This window comes from Limanda limanda, chromosome 4, assembly GCF_963576545.1.
Source record: "Limanda limanda chromosome 4, fLimLim1.1, whole genome shotgun sequence".
NCBI lineage: Eukaryota > Metazoa > Chordata > Actinopteri > Pleuronectiformes > Pleuronectidae > Limanda > Limanda limanda.
Genome location: NC_083639.1, coordinates 234,923 through 250,366, shown reverse-complemented (window position 1 = coordinate 250,366; position 15,444 = coordinate 234,923). Strand labels below are relative to the sequence as shown.

Here is a 15,444-nt window from a genome sequence, read left to right as displayed (position 1 = left end):
CTGTCAGGAGCATGATAAGAGTAAAGCAACTCTGATTCCATTCATGTTTGTACAAAAAATCCCCTCTGTCTTTTATACTTCTGGTTGATGAGTTGGCTCAGGTTGTTATAAGTGTATCTTTCATTATTCCACGCATGTTGTCACACTTTAATTTTTCCCCTTCACAGATGAGAGGGAGGACTCTGTTTTAGGGAGTTTACTGCTGCTCAGTTTCCGGATAAGTCGAGTGGAGCCTGCAGATAACATCACCCGCAAGTTTGCCTTTAAGGTTAGTAACATCCAGGAAAAATTTAAAAAGCTTTTGGGGAATCATTGCTTGATTGTATTTCATGCATGGTTACTCAAGAACATACTTGAGTCCATATGACTTTCAATGTACATGACAGTGAGACACTGAGACAGTGAGACACAAATAGGCTCTATGTTTGGAATATTCTGTAGTTTGGTTAGTTTTAGTTTGTTGAAATATTTCTAAATAAACAACCAGAAATAATAAATTAAATATTTCAGTGAAAAGAAAATGTTCTAGCTGTAGGTTTCCTTATTGAAAGCAATATCTCATAGAAGAACTGCCCTAACCTTGTGGGCAATGTGAGTTCTTGCTACAAAAGGAGGATTTAGTAATGTTTGCACTTGTTGTTTCTTCGTTACATTACTGTGGCTTAGTAAAGGGTTTTGGTTTGGCTCTGTGTGATTGAATGATCACGGCTGAGTTACATGATGTTATTTATTACTGTAAAGGAGCACCATAGGAACACGAATCTCTCTCATCAGGGAAAGCATCAACCATCCCCTGAAGAGATTCCTAGTTAAGCAGGCAACCTTGAATCTACTATGGGTTTGATGTTTGATCGGATTGTTTGCCCTATTGTTCATTCAGAATTGAACTTCGGCAAAATACTGAACCCCTGATTGCTGTGTGCCGACAGTGTATGGCTAGTGTTCAATAGAAAGAGTGCTATTTCATAGAGTTAATTTAACATTTGCAATTTTCGAAATATGGCAAATATATCAAAACACATCAATTATCATTGGTTATTGTAAATGAGCCCTTCACATCACCACCACCCTAAACAAGCATAATTTTGACTGATGAAGATGATTGGATCATAGGCACACATTTATCTTGGTAAAGAAAGAAAAGGCCAAGTATACCATTTATGACATCACAGTTGTGCAGCACTGACAGCACCATGTCCTTATTTAAAAATCGATATCTCCCAAAATGTTGGTTTAATAATTTACTTTCAGTGTCAATATCATGCTTGTAGTCTGAAGTCACAGTGAGATCCTCCTGCAAGGTTTTAATTTGTGCTGGTAATAATACAGATCCTGATGAATTGCATCAACAGCCCTGAAAGTCAGGATAAACACAACACCAGCGGCACTCAGCTACATGACAGAACTGTTTGTTGGAGCTGAATAACGATGAGACAATATTATTTAATTTAATGTAGGTAAGCTGAGTCTTAATATGCCAAATAAATCTTGAACAAAGTTTGCCTTGTTTCCCCTTTAACATTAGTATGAATCACACAATTGAATTGAGGAATCTCTGTCTCTATCTTATCTCTCCCTCTGTGTCCCTGCTCTTACTGCAATCACTGTTTGTCAGTCCTTTTTGTTGTTCACTTTCACTACATGTCCAGGAAGCTCTTGTGCAAAGTCCAGTGCATGTACCCAGTGCATGTACAAAAACATACACACAAAGATGTTTGTACTTCTATCTATGTGAGGACACTCATTGACATAACACATTCCCTAGCCCCTTAACCTCACCTTAACCAACACAATTAAAAACATAACCCTAACCCTAAAACCAAGTCTTAACTCTCAAACAGCCCATTGAAAAAGTTAGTCTGGTAGAAATGTCCTCACTCTGTAGGGCCTATGCTTAAAATGGTCCTCACAAAGATGTAAGTACAGGAACACACACACCTGGAGTGGAGACAGACTGGCCCATTATATTCATTCTGACTTTGATTGCTTGGCAAGGGTATGGGTTCTTCTTGTTGGCTAAATGTTCTGGGTGGACATTGTTTACTGTCCAGTGTGTCTGCAAATCATGATGCCATGTCAGTAAATATAAACAAACTACAATGTGTAATTACTAATGTTAAGGATGATCATGCCCTGGCATACGCTTGGGCGACACTGGCCGCGGTTGCGCCGTGGAACTATTTCACAATTAAAACCTTTTTAAAACAAAGCTACGATGTTATAATTGTTACATGGAATGTTAACAAATGAAAAGCAAGCGGCCAGTGTGGCTAATGCGTTTCAAAGTTAAATATTTCAGAAGGAAAAAATACAAATGAGACATATTGTAAAAGGATAAATATAAGATACTATGACAAGGTCTTTAAATCAAAGTCAGTATGAAGAAGTGATTTGAAAACACCAGATTGTCTGAGACTGACAGGTACAACCTCGTACAGTGAAAGTCTTCTCCCATAACCAAAACAGGAAGTTATATATATTTTTAGAATTTTGATAGAGCCTAGCAAGTTTTTTCACTTGCTTTCAGTCTTTGTGCTACGCTAAAAGACAAACATGAGATTGGTAATCATTTACTTACCCTTACATTTATATAAAGTTAGTTTCACAATATTCAAAAACAAGACAAAGCTTCTTAATCTGAAACTCATGTCTTAATAATGAAATGTATATAGAGGATGGATACATTTATCAAAATATAGCAATTATATGATCCTAACAAATTAAAATTCATGTTTGGGTGTAAACATGGTGATATTGTGCTGTCATTGAACATGGCCGATGATATTTATGACATAAAAATGTTAAATGTTTCACCTCAAAACAGTATAAGTTATCACATTATAACTTGTGTTTAACTTATCTGCTTCCCAGTTATTCATAATCATAAGTCTTCAAAAAAGTTAATTTACTTCTGTGGCTGTTCGACCTCTAACTACATGGTCGGCAGTTTGATCCCAATTCCATAATTCCATGAATTTGAAAGCTCCCTAGACGCCAGTGTTTGGACAATAGTTTTTAGCAAATGATTATTTCCTTTACATTTTACTGACTATTGCATAATAATAACTTCAAAAAAAATTACATTATTCAATTTCATCAATAATTTTCTATATGCCATTATTAATGTCTCTATATAGGCTAACTATTGCACAGGCAGGAAACTGTCTTGAATCTGTAGTGGCTAATGCCTATACAATATGTCAGGTGATTGTGCTGCAGCAGATGTTAGAGCTCTCAGCTCTCAGTATTTCCTGGACCTTTACTTCTTCTGATCATTATACCCAGGTGTAAAAACAGGTGGCATACTTTAACAAAATATTAAATATAAATGTTACATGAGTAGTCGAAACTTGCTAAATTTGGCCAGTTGAAGCAGAGTGTGTGCTTTTCTTAAGTGGGCTCCATTGTTCTCTCTTTTTGGATGAGTTCCCTTATGACCTCATGAAAGTGGGGATCAGACTCTCTGTACTGTCCCATCATGCTTCCTTCAAAGCGATCTGTAAAATATAAAAAATGACTCAAAGATGAAAGGGAGACAAAGCAGCAGTGTTGTGCAAGTTCACACCTCTCATGAACTAGTTCAAAGTGTAGTTCATACAAGTACACATGAATAGTTCACATTCCTAGTTCACCATTTAAATTCTGAACTAGTTCATAGTTCAGTTCCTGTATAGTTTTAAGGTGGAAAGTGAGAATGAAAGACTTTATCCATCACCACCCCTTGCCTTTACTGTCGAAATCTTTATCAGACAGTGTGTAAAAATCCCTCAGATAATAATAAGGTGCATCGGTTGTAGTCGCTGAGTGTGTGTCTATGCTTTCACTTGCCATATATACATTTATATGAGACTGAGAGCTGTTGTCTTGTGTTGCAGGTATGGCCTGCCCCTTTAAGTAAAGTTTGTAGTGTGTGACGTAGTGCACCTGGGTATTGGGGGTTAAGGCGCTCAAAGTGTGTGTATAACGAGAAGTGGACGACCACCTAGAGATGACGCGAGTGTTGCTCCTGCTGTATATCCGAGAAATAAAGTGGCCGCATTCCAAGTAAAGAAACATCTCCTCCTCCTTATTCACGGAGTGGTCAGGACGGCTGGTTACCGGCCAGACAGCAAGCCAAGATAACCAGTGAGCTGAGCTCCCAACTACGGTTCGGAGGTAAGACACTGGCCAGAGAAGAAAACACTTGGAATACGTTGCTTGTTTGGTCTACATGTGTGTGCGATGAATCATGGGTAACCTAGTGCGAAGTCCAGTTAGTTGGTTTAGGTTAGGCTACATCGCGGACATTTTACGGGCACTGAGCAACGACATGGTGCAAGCATTCGATTTAGACAGCGTCTCTCCTCAGGAGAAGGAAAACATTATGTAACGTTTTAGCTAGACCTCAGATAATATTGGAACAGACTGGTAGTTAAGTTTATGTTCTGTTTGACTGCTATGTGTTTGTTATGACTTGTGTTCAGCTAAGTACACAGTATTGAGATTTCCTGAGGGTCAGTGAACAGGTCGGGGTGGGGCAAGTGACAGTTCTAGACTGTGGGGTTGTGTGGCATGGCAGGCTCTCATTGGCTAATGAGTTGGTGTGTCAAGGGTGAATGAGGAAGGGGAGTGAAGAATACGGTGGTAGATGTTAGGAGTGTCGGAGTTACGAACAAGAAGTGTGTTGTGTTCATTGGACTTTAATAAAGTTACACATAAAGAGAAAAGCTTCCTGTCGTCTATAAGTGAGGACGCTACCATATGAATGTGTTCACCGTATAAATTCATTATTTGTCATTAGGTTGCGTTCAGTTCATCGTTCTCATAAAAATGAATGTGTTCAATGAACACGTTCTTTTGCACAGTACTGCAAAGCAGATAGCGATGGAGTCCACGTTCTCTGACTTTGTTGATATCTGTTGGAATATACAGTATGAGTATGAGTACCAAGTTGCATCTTTGGAGACATGTCTATGTCTAACCCGAACACTAACAAAAAGAGAGTGAAACACCTACAGTCCTCAAAAGAGAGCACGACCCCCATGCACACATTTGAGGACTGTAGAGATATATTGTGATGCAAGCAGCAGCGTACTGAGAGATGTGCTCCTGCAAAACAACTGTCCTGTTACCTTTTCCTCCAGGTCTCTAAGTCTATATGAGATAGCCATATCCTATGAAGTGTTGATGAAGAAAGAAATGCTCACTAATGTCCATGCATGCATTTAATATCATTATTATGTCTTTGGAAAGCAGGTTACAATCTACAATGACCACAAACCACTTGAAAACATCTATACATTACAGTTTTGGAATCATATTAGCATTAAGAGAACTGTATTGTCTGCACCTGCAGTGGTGTTACTTAAATATCTGTTACAGGAGAGGAAAAGTCATGGAGCTTCCCCTCATAGCTGTCAGCTTATCCTCACAAGTTAGTGATCCGCTGGTGTACACAACAACAGGTCCTATCCTGACTGCACCTTCGTCTGCTGTGATCTCAGAACTCACCCTCCTCGTTTTGACCCTGTCTGCTCCTGACCACGCTCGATCTCGTCTCCCTGTTCCAGACTGGTACCTGGCTCAAGCCTGGCACCCCGTGGGTGGAGCTGACTGCCACTTCCACTGCTCTGGCTGTGTCCCATCTGGATCCTCGCCTGCCACAACATTGGACTTTCTCCGACCTGTTTGGTCTTCTTTTCCTACCGCAGCCCAGTTGCTGCTTTTCTGGCTACATTTTTGTTTAAAAGCCCCGCTCTATGGACCAGGCTTGTGGGCTGGCCATAATACATCGAGCTGACTTCCTGGTTAAAGAGCTTCCTGTACCCACCTCATTTGAATGTTTCGCCTTCACTCTGGCTGGGTCCACACAGCTCCATGTTGTTAATATCTACTGCCCCCCCAGAGCCTCCACCACCTTCATGTCTATTTGAGCTACTTACCTCTGTCTGCTCCATGTCTCCAGCTACACTCCTGCTCTGTGATTTCAATATTCATTCATTTTGCGCAAACCGTCATAATACTATGGAACAAAGACTCTAGACAAACATCTAGCATTACTTGACGAGAGAACCACCCCACTTGAGTCTGTAGACTTGTCTCCTGCACAGCTGCTAAAGGGTAGGGGACCCGAAACAAACTACCTTGACTCAGTAACTGCTTGTCCCAAAAGCTTACAACTCCCTTAAATTTGAATAATCATTAGAAAGGTCTAAAGGCTCCATTATGCTTCTACGTATCCGTTTTGCGGAGAGGGACGCACGGAGACATGGGAGTCTTTTTGATTTTTGCTTCTCCGATGACTGTCCGTTTGAAAACAGTTCACCGCCAAACAGTAGGTGGCGCAACGGAAGACAAGCTTGGAGAAGCCTACCTTATCAGTAATCAGAAGAAGTCCACGCTGTTTATTTACTTACTCCCCACTTCCCTCACACACAGTGTAGGCTACGATGGCAACTAAATAAAATAAAGTGACACCCAGCAGGTCAAAATGCTGATGTAATCGTTTCTTAGCGCAGCGGTTCCCCGGTCTTGTTTCCAAACTGTGTTGCTAATTCCACAGCTTGAAGCTACAAGGAGCTAGCTAGCTTCCCCCCCAGCTTCCACACACAGTCAGCAGGGACTCCCGCTACTAACTACTACCCAGTGTTTGCTTCTAACCTGACGGTATTGTAGAAACAGTGTCATGATATAAGCGGAATTAAAGTCGTGACAGCGGGTTTATGCACCGTTACCACCACAGTTAGCATGGTTGCTAGCCTAGCCCGCTAGCGCCGTTTTGAAAGCTTGTTATAACCGTATGTGACCGTGCACACATGCCGTCAGTGCTCTAACGAGCCACCGTCAGCCTCACAACTCCGCTGGCTTAACACACACGTCACATTAATCGTAGAATCGTAGTTGTGTTTGTTTTTATTGTGATAGAGAAAGAAGCAGGAAGTTTGAGGTCCGGAAATGTGAAATCTGGAAATGACGTCGTACGGAAATTATGTCCATAGGCTATCCGAAATATCCACGGATAGTTAGAAAAATCAGAGGTGCACGAAAAGGTCTCCGAGGCGCGTGGAGAGGGCGGTCCTATCTGTCCGTATCCGAAAAAACGGAGTATCAAAAATCGGCCTTAAAGCTTTCCACTTCTACTATGATAAGAGCAGATTATGTAAATCCACATGGTCAGAAGATGGTTCCCAGCAGTTGTTGTGAAGAGACAAAGCACGCCCTGGTCCTACATTGTTGACTGTGGCAGTCAGTCCAGTTGAGGCTGCACCCAGTCACAAAATGCTGACACTAGGCGCTGGTGATGTATCAGGTTAAACTCTTCAAAAACATCTAGACTCAGGCCAAGCTCAGCCTTCGAAGCCATACACCATCAAACAAATAGTCATCCCCTCAGAGGCTGTATTTTGACATATTTTCCACTGCTCTCTGCATCCCAGTCAGTTTCTTTACAGTGAATTGGTATTGATTTACTTTTTTTTAATCCAATCAATCAATCAAATTGTATTTGTATAGCCCATATTCACAAATCATAATATGTCTCATAGGGCTTTAACATGGTGTGACCTTCTCTGAACTTAACCATCAACAAGAGTAAGGAAAAACTACTAAAAACCCTTTTAACAGGGTTAAAATACGTAGAAACCTCAGAGTGAGCCACATGTGAGGGATCCCTCTCCCAGGACGGACAGAAGTGCAATAGATGTCAAGTGTACTACAATCATAGTCTATGGTCAGCAGCCAGCAAGATCATGATCCACCATCAAGATCGGATGCCACTATAGTCCACAGTCATTGTCCACTGCCGCCAATTAGGATCCATCATCAGCTAATGTGATTGGTTGACCAGGTACCTGTCTCAGGTACATCCGGCATCATTGAGTCACTTCTGCTGCAACCGACTGGCAAAGATGGCGACTTGAAGTGGAACTAAAGCAAAACCAGTAATTTCCTTACCCAAATTTTTTTCCGCGAGGTGTGATGTTATTCAGCTGCCGGCAAGTAATCGTGGACAAGCTTACATCCCGGGCTTCTCCCGCCCGTTATGAGAAACAGAGTTTGCTAACTGCATGTGTGAGCTTTAAAACATCTCTCTGAAAGATTCAGAAACAAAGTTGCCACATTGTTTCGACACAATGGTCATCATCACAAACTGTAAACCGTGCGTACACCCAAATCTTGGATTATAGCCCCTACTGCATCAAGGTTTATTATGTCTCTCGTTGTGTAGCACAGAATAAGACGACCAGACCTTTAATCTGTGTCTGTCCTTGTCCTGAAGCAGCAATGGTTATAAATATTCACTCTAGTGCTCACCACTGTGCAGGAGACGTGGGGGAGTAAGGGTAGAGGCACTGGAACTCTACAAAGTCTAATCTCCTGACCTGATATTTGAAAAAAGAAAATTCAATCATTATATTTGTTTGGCAGGGAAGCTGTGCACAAACAGGAGTATAAAATTAATTTATCAAAAGAGCACCCCAGAAGAACGGCACCTTTCCTCAAGGAATAATAAGGGCAGGGATTCAAGACCCCCTTTTGGTATCTATGTGTGCACGTGCCAGCCCATGTGTCAGAGATCTCTGCTCTTTGGGAGTGTCTTTTTCAACTAGCAGCAGTTATAATGCTGGTGAAACTTGTTGTACCTCTAGCTTTACCACCTACCTTTATACAGGCTAAGAGGCATTCAGTTAAAATAGAAGTCCCACTGAAGGCTTTGTTATGTTTCAGACAAAAACCCATTTCTGCAGTTGTCATTCAAATCTTATTATATGTCCCCTGGGTATTTTAGAGTAGAGCTGTGTATGTGTCTGCTGTTTATACCAAGTAAAAATATTTACAGCATCCTTAAAAATCTCAATTTTCAATCCTAAATGTATTATTCTCACCATGTTAATTGTTAATAATTTCTAAAAAAATTCTTGTTTAGTGCCTGGCGTTTTGATCTTACAATATTATAGCGAAACCCAAAAGTTGCCACAATGGGCAGACACTAGCAGAACCAGACTCAGAGTGGGCAGCCTTCTGCATCGGCCAGTTGAGGTAAGGGTGAAAAAATGGGGGAGAAAGGAGAGATAGAAAGAGTACCGCTCATGCTAATGCTAGCTCGGCTGCAAACAGTGTAAAAGACCAACACGCATTGCTACTGCTCATTGAGTCAATAAAACAAGATTTGATGGCGAAATAGATGAAAAGGCGTTAGCCCAATTGCCGGAACTCCAAAGCCAGGTCTCTCAGATGCAGACGGAACTGCGAAGTGCGGTGGAGCAAGTAAACAAAAGTATAGAGGCAACCGAGGGCTGGGTATCTTAACACGAGGCTGGAACTACCGTATACTCGGATACTGGCACCTTTATGGTGTCAGATATCAGCAATATGAAGAAAGAGCTGACCACGATCAGAGACTGATGCAAAGAGGAGGGATCGCGGCACGGTAATATACGCATCCCAGGAGTGAAAGAAGGATGCGAGCATGGGAAATATCCATAACAGTTTGTGACTAGCTTGCTATCTGGATCTCGAGAGGCCACCGACCATAGACCAGGTACTCTTCGTGGCAAACCGACGCAAGACAATCTCCCACCCTAGGCATTTGTTGTGAAATGCCACTATTTCTCCAAAAGAGTACAGCATACAGCGACCATATCTGAACACTGCCGGACTCAGGCCATGATTAGACAATGGCCCCCGTTACTGAGGTGAGGAGTTTACTAAGGCCTGAGCTACCCAGCGGCATTGAGGATACATAAGGTTTCATATACACATGTTTTGATATGTTTGTATTCTTGATGGCAAAGCAAACGAGGAGAGTAGATATAAATAATTGGGGCAGGTTATGGACAATATAATGGGTCTGTGCATGTATATGGGACACTTTAATTTCTTTGTTTTGTATTACTTTCAGGCTAACTTCCATTTTAAATGTTTTGGATTGTCTTGCCGACTGCAGAAATGGAGGCAGGGAACATATTGATGCAAACTACACCGAATTCAACATATGTGTAAATGTATGTTTTGTTCCTATTTTGTATCACTTCACAACAGGGTAAGATATTTTTAGTTTGTCTAGTTGAAATTATTTACTTTCTGTTATTTTTAACATGTGAAGACACTGTGTGAAAGGTATGGCAGTATATTTAGAATTACCCTTTCAGTGATAAAGGTAAGAGCTAAATTGAGTCAGATTTGGGTGCCTGTGTGTAGCGGTCTAGGAGATGAGGTTGACTGGAAGAATAGGCATCTCTATCATGCGAGATACCAGCATTGTAATGTTTGTCACGTTTAAGGATGTTGATGTTAGGTTCAAGTTTCTCATTGTTTTGTGTTCCAGTACTCACCCCTTCAGCTTTTGTTTTCTGTCCTTTGGCTACTATATATCAGGCTGAGGCAACCAACAACCTCTAATGCAGTCTTTTCAGATCCACTTACAACAAGGGAAAGGGATCGGGCATTGGCATTATGTGAGAGGTAAATTTAATAGTTATTTGATAATGATTTAGGTGGGCTGGCACCATGTCGGTGAGTTGGAACATAAGGGGACTACGGTATTGTCTCAATTAAGCAAATTTAAAACTGAAATAGCATATCTAAAAGAAATAAACATACTTACAGCAATAGTAGAGGGGTGGCAAAACACAAACATTAAAATGTTCATTTTGAAGAGTCAAACATTATAAGGGACAAAAAAGGTTGCTACTCAATCATTCGACGGAAGTTGATTAACAGGCTGTGTATGTCGCATCGCTCCAGTACAAAAATCACCACACTGAATCAACGCATTTCTTCAAGCCTATGGAGTTACTCAACCCTGGAGATTGCGTTGTAGAAGTGTCAGGACTTCTTCTTTTGTGGAGAAATCATCAAACACCATTCAAGTAAACATAATCAGCAGAGCTGTACTGGTGGTGTCCACAGATTCATCACAATGGATGCTAAACCACCTGCACTTAACCAGATCCCGGTCTAGTTGCTCCATCAAGTTTTTGGACATAGCCGACACTCTTCTCGTACTTGCCCCCAGTTGGACATCGGAGAGAGCAGAGATGGCATGGGGACCATTCTCCTCGTCTTTGAACACAGTGTTTGCAACTATCCGTCCGAAAAAGCTTTCTTGTGCTTTATCAAACAATGTGCAGCTCTAAACGAAGCTTCAGTTGCTTTATGTGATTTTATCACCGGCTTCGTGAAAAAAGACTGTCGTTTGCCAAAAGCTGCCTTTAAGTCACAATTTTTTTCTGCCCAGTGCGCTGTCAGGTGGGTAGTTAGCATGGAAGCTTTTGTGACACGTACTGAAGTATCTCTCCACATTGTGCCGCTTTGCCGTCGCAACAGTTGCACCGCAAATGAGACAAACACGTTTTCTTTCACTGGCGGAAAAAATAACACTTTCTCCCAATCATTATGAAAATAGTATGTTTTCTTTTGCTTTTCTGCCACGTTTTCTTTAGTTTGGGGGGTAAAACCCCATCTAGCTCGCCATCGTTGCTGCTGACGCTAGCTTGTCTCAGCATAAAGTGGGATGGCGGTTTGACTTTTTTTTTTTAAACTAAAAAACACAATATATATCTTGTCTTTTTTTAATTCGGGCGACCAGGTGCCGAAGGGCACCGTGTTGGCTACCTCTGCTTTATATCCATAACCCTTTTGCTCTGTTCCACACTCAGCCACACATCTCATAACTCTACATTTCTCAAACTGTAACACATCAACAGCACCACTTCCATCATACAATATACACAGCGGCACAGGCGTTGATAGAACATCTGAACCATGCGCCGTCTGCGTGTGCTCAACTAACAAGCATGGTGCATCGGGCCAGCTCACTCATGTTCACCCATGGGCGGCTGTGGCTGAGGGGTAGAGTGGTCGTCCTCCAACCTGAAGGTTGGCGGTTGATCCCCAGTCTGACCCATCTGCATGCCGAAGTGTCCTTGGGCAAGATGCTGAACCCGGAATGGCCCCCCATAGAATAACAAAGTGCTGCGAATAGATGCAGGTGAATGTAAAAGACTGTACTGTAAAGCGCTTTGAGTGGTCATCAAGACTAGAAAAGCGCTATATAAATACAAAACCATTTACCATTTACACTTGTTAAATTTCCTTGGCAAACACCTGTCCGAACAAATACTGCACCACCAGCGCGCTCCTTATAACTTAGAAAACACAGCACAAGCGTGCAGCCCCCACATTACAAATATTGTCCTTACCTATAAAAGAGGAAAAGAAAGAAATGAGGTAGACACAACGTTTCTGGCTTTAAGTCCAAAATGTGATGAACTAGCCACAAACAACATGCCCCCTCTGCTGTCCAAACTGGAATACCAGTGTGATCACAACCTAATCTCTAGACAAAAACAATAGATGCAGATGTCACTAATGATTCAACCTTTGAAGATAAACTTTAGAAAATGACAGGCAAGGCAAGTGTCTTTCTCACAAATGTCAACATTCAGTGCACGGTGCTCGTCGATTACATATCCATTACACAAACACAGAACAACAAGAATCAAGTAGGTATAAGAACTTTGAAGAAGCCTAACCTAACTACAAAGTGCTAAATGTAAGTCCCATATAAGTGCAGCAGTTATTTGTTTTAGTTTTTTAGTTAAGTTTTTTATCCAAGGTGTAGTACATGGTGTTATAATTTGCCTTTGGTGGACCCACAGTTCAGAACACTAAACACAGCAGGTAGATGTTTGTCAAAGATGAAGCTCGGCTGCACTGGTAGTCAACGGGAGGCCCTGCCCAGCTCCAGGTAGACACACATAGGGGGAGACACAAACATGACACACTGGGGGAAGGGACAACACTTCAACATTCGCCGTGAGTTGCCGAGGCAACACTAAGAAGATGTCGTTAGCACCTTCTTTTGGAAATCATATAAACAAGTTGTAAGAATTTCCTGTTTTAAGGTGAAATGTCAGATATGTAATGCTGCCAAGATTCCTCTAACTTTACCAAACTCTTCCGATGATAACTACTCAACCATTTCACAGGCTGGGATAAGACAATATCGAGATTTATATGGAAGGGAAAAAAGCCTTGAATACAAAACCCTACAGCTACTAAGGGAAAGAGGCGGTTGGGGATTACCTTCTTTAAAAACTACAGTAGCTAAGGCCAAACCTATTCAGCTTCCGACAGTTCATGCAAGAGGAAGGTTTATTCCTAATAAGAAAATTATTTATCGTTGACTGTTGTCAGCCACAGCCAAACTGTACAAAGGTGTAGAACTAGAACTGGCACTTAAACACTTCCACACACACTGATGTATACATACAAGTAATATATTTGTCATAAGAGATAAAAAAAAGAAAAACAAAGCAATAATTATGGAAAGTGGACCTCTTGTAGAACAACGGAAATAATAGGTCAAGTGCACAAACACACACACACAATACAAATCATGTTAAAAAATTGGCCAGCATGTTAGTGAGTTTTGACAATTTACAGCCTAATGAGAAGCGTGTGCTGCAATGTCTGGGTCAATGGAGGTCAGCTTCAGTCCCGGGTCTGACTCAGCATCCGCCATGCTCCTATATTTTCTCTTGATGAGGACAAGTGAAGAGAAGCTTTTTCACAAAAATATGTGTTCGCAAAAGGAAGGAGAAAGCTCACAGCTTTGTGAGAGTGTGTAGGATATGTGTTGCTGTATCCAAAAGTCCAACAACAACTGCGTTTTGAAAGCAGAGTTCAGTGTTTCATTGAACAACAGTTCTATTAAACTCTCCTGCTCACCAACAGTGAAATGCTTGGGCATTTTAGATGTTTCGATGCTGATGGGTTTCTCATCCAATTGTTCACTTCTGCTGTCACTGCGAAATATTCACGAGTTGTCTGAGTCGGAAGAGGTGCACAACGATATTGTCTTTGACACATTCATTAAGGGTAAGGTCGTTTTCAGACTGAAGACTCTCCAAAGTGGGTAAAGCTGAAACATCACCTGCCTTGACTTTGATGTTGAACAACTAAATTCAGTTCGCTCAAATGAGAGAATATATCTGACAAGTATGCCAGTTGACTGAGCCGCACAGTATTTTTAAACACCTAAGATAAGGGGAAGTTTTGGTCTTCTAAGAACATTTGGACCTCTCTGTGCAATTCGGTCCACCATCTTGTCTTAAAGCACTGTGTGCTTTGTCGTCAAGGGCCGTTTGAGATGCGATGGTTTCATAGATTTATTGCAGAAAACATCACCACAAACCTCGGCTTTTCCGCTTCAACAGAATCCAAATTGGAGGTAACTCGCATCATATCTTCTTACTGTTTTGAGCTGTGTGCTGTTAGCAGGTGTGGAGACCTCACGTGCGCTGCTAAGGTAGCAACAGTTTACTGTCAGCAGCCACTTCACTTTCAACACAGCTACTCGAAATATAATCTTCCTGATACGTTTTTTTCCTGAAGGCCAATTTATGCCTCTCCGTTTCTTCTATTACGGACAGATAAGACCGCCCTATCCGTCGTGAAACGCCCTCTCCGAATGCTTCGTACAGCTTTTCGTACACGTCTGATTTTTCTAACTATCCGTCTTCATGCTGGAGACCCGACGGACCGCTCTTGGCTGTGATTGGTCCGCGAACGACATAATTTCCGTATGACGTCATTTCCGTATTTCCGGACCTCAAACTTCCTGTTTACTTCCTGTTTACTTCCATGTAGCATCAAACCCAAACACAACTATGATTCTACGATTAATGTGACGTGTGTGTTAAGCCAGCGGAGTTGTCCGGCTGACGGTGGCTCGTTAGAGCACTGAGGGCATGTGTGCACGGTCACAGACGGTTATAACGAGCTTTCAAAACGGCGCTAGCAGGCTAGGCTAGCGGGCTAGGCTAGCCACCATGCTAACTGCGGTGGTAACAGTGCAAGAACCCGCCGTCACGACTTTAATTCCACGTCTATCATGACACTGTTTCTATAATACCGTCAGGTTAGAAGCAAACACTGGATAGTAGTAGTTAGTGTCGGGAGTCCCTGCTGACTGTGTGTGGAAGCTGGGGGGAGCTAGGTCCGTGTAGCTTCTAGCTACATGTAGCCTCAAGCAGATTCAAGCTGTGGAATCAGCAACACAGTTCGGAAACAAGACCGGGGAACCGCTGCGCTAAGAAACGATTACATCAGCATTTTGACCCGCTGGGTGTCACTTTATTTAGTTCTGTTAGTTGCCATGGTTCAGTGTGTGGGACGCAAGCTAACATGTCAACAGAGACACGTGGACTTCTTCTTCCCAAATGGGGTAGGCCTCTCTGAGCTCGTCTTCCGTTGCGCCACCTATGGGTTTGGCGGTGAATTTTTGCCGGACGTAGACTGACGGAGAAGTAAAAATCAAAAAGAGTCTTTGCCCCCTGCTGAGAACTCTCCGAGAAACGGACACGTAGTAGTATATAAGAGCCTTGAGATTCTTCCGCATACCACTAGAGAGAGCCTGTTTACCACTGTTGGTACATGTACCACAGTTTGAGAACCTAT

The 15,444-nt window shown here is 42.0% G+C and overlaps 1 protein-coding gene across 3 annotated transcripts in view; it reads left to right on the top strand.

Moving 5' to 3' along the window:
• The window catches only part of plekha6 (pleckstrin homology domain containing, family A member 6), a 131,902-nt gene that overhangs the window by 24,617 nt on the left and 91,841 nt on the right, over positions 1 to 15,444 (top strand). For all 3 annotated transcript variants that reach the window (XM_061069665.1, XM_061069664.1, XM_061069663.1), the window contains one exon: positions 168 to 268. In XM_061069665.1, the coding sequence (XP_060925648.1) occupies positions 168 to 268 (101 nt within the window). The remainder of the gene's footprint in view (positions 1 to 167; positions 269 to 15,444) is intronic.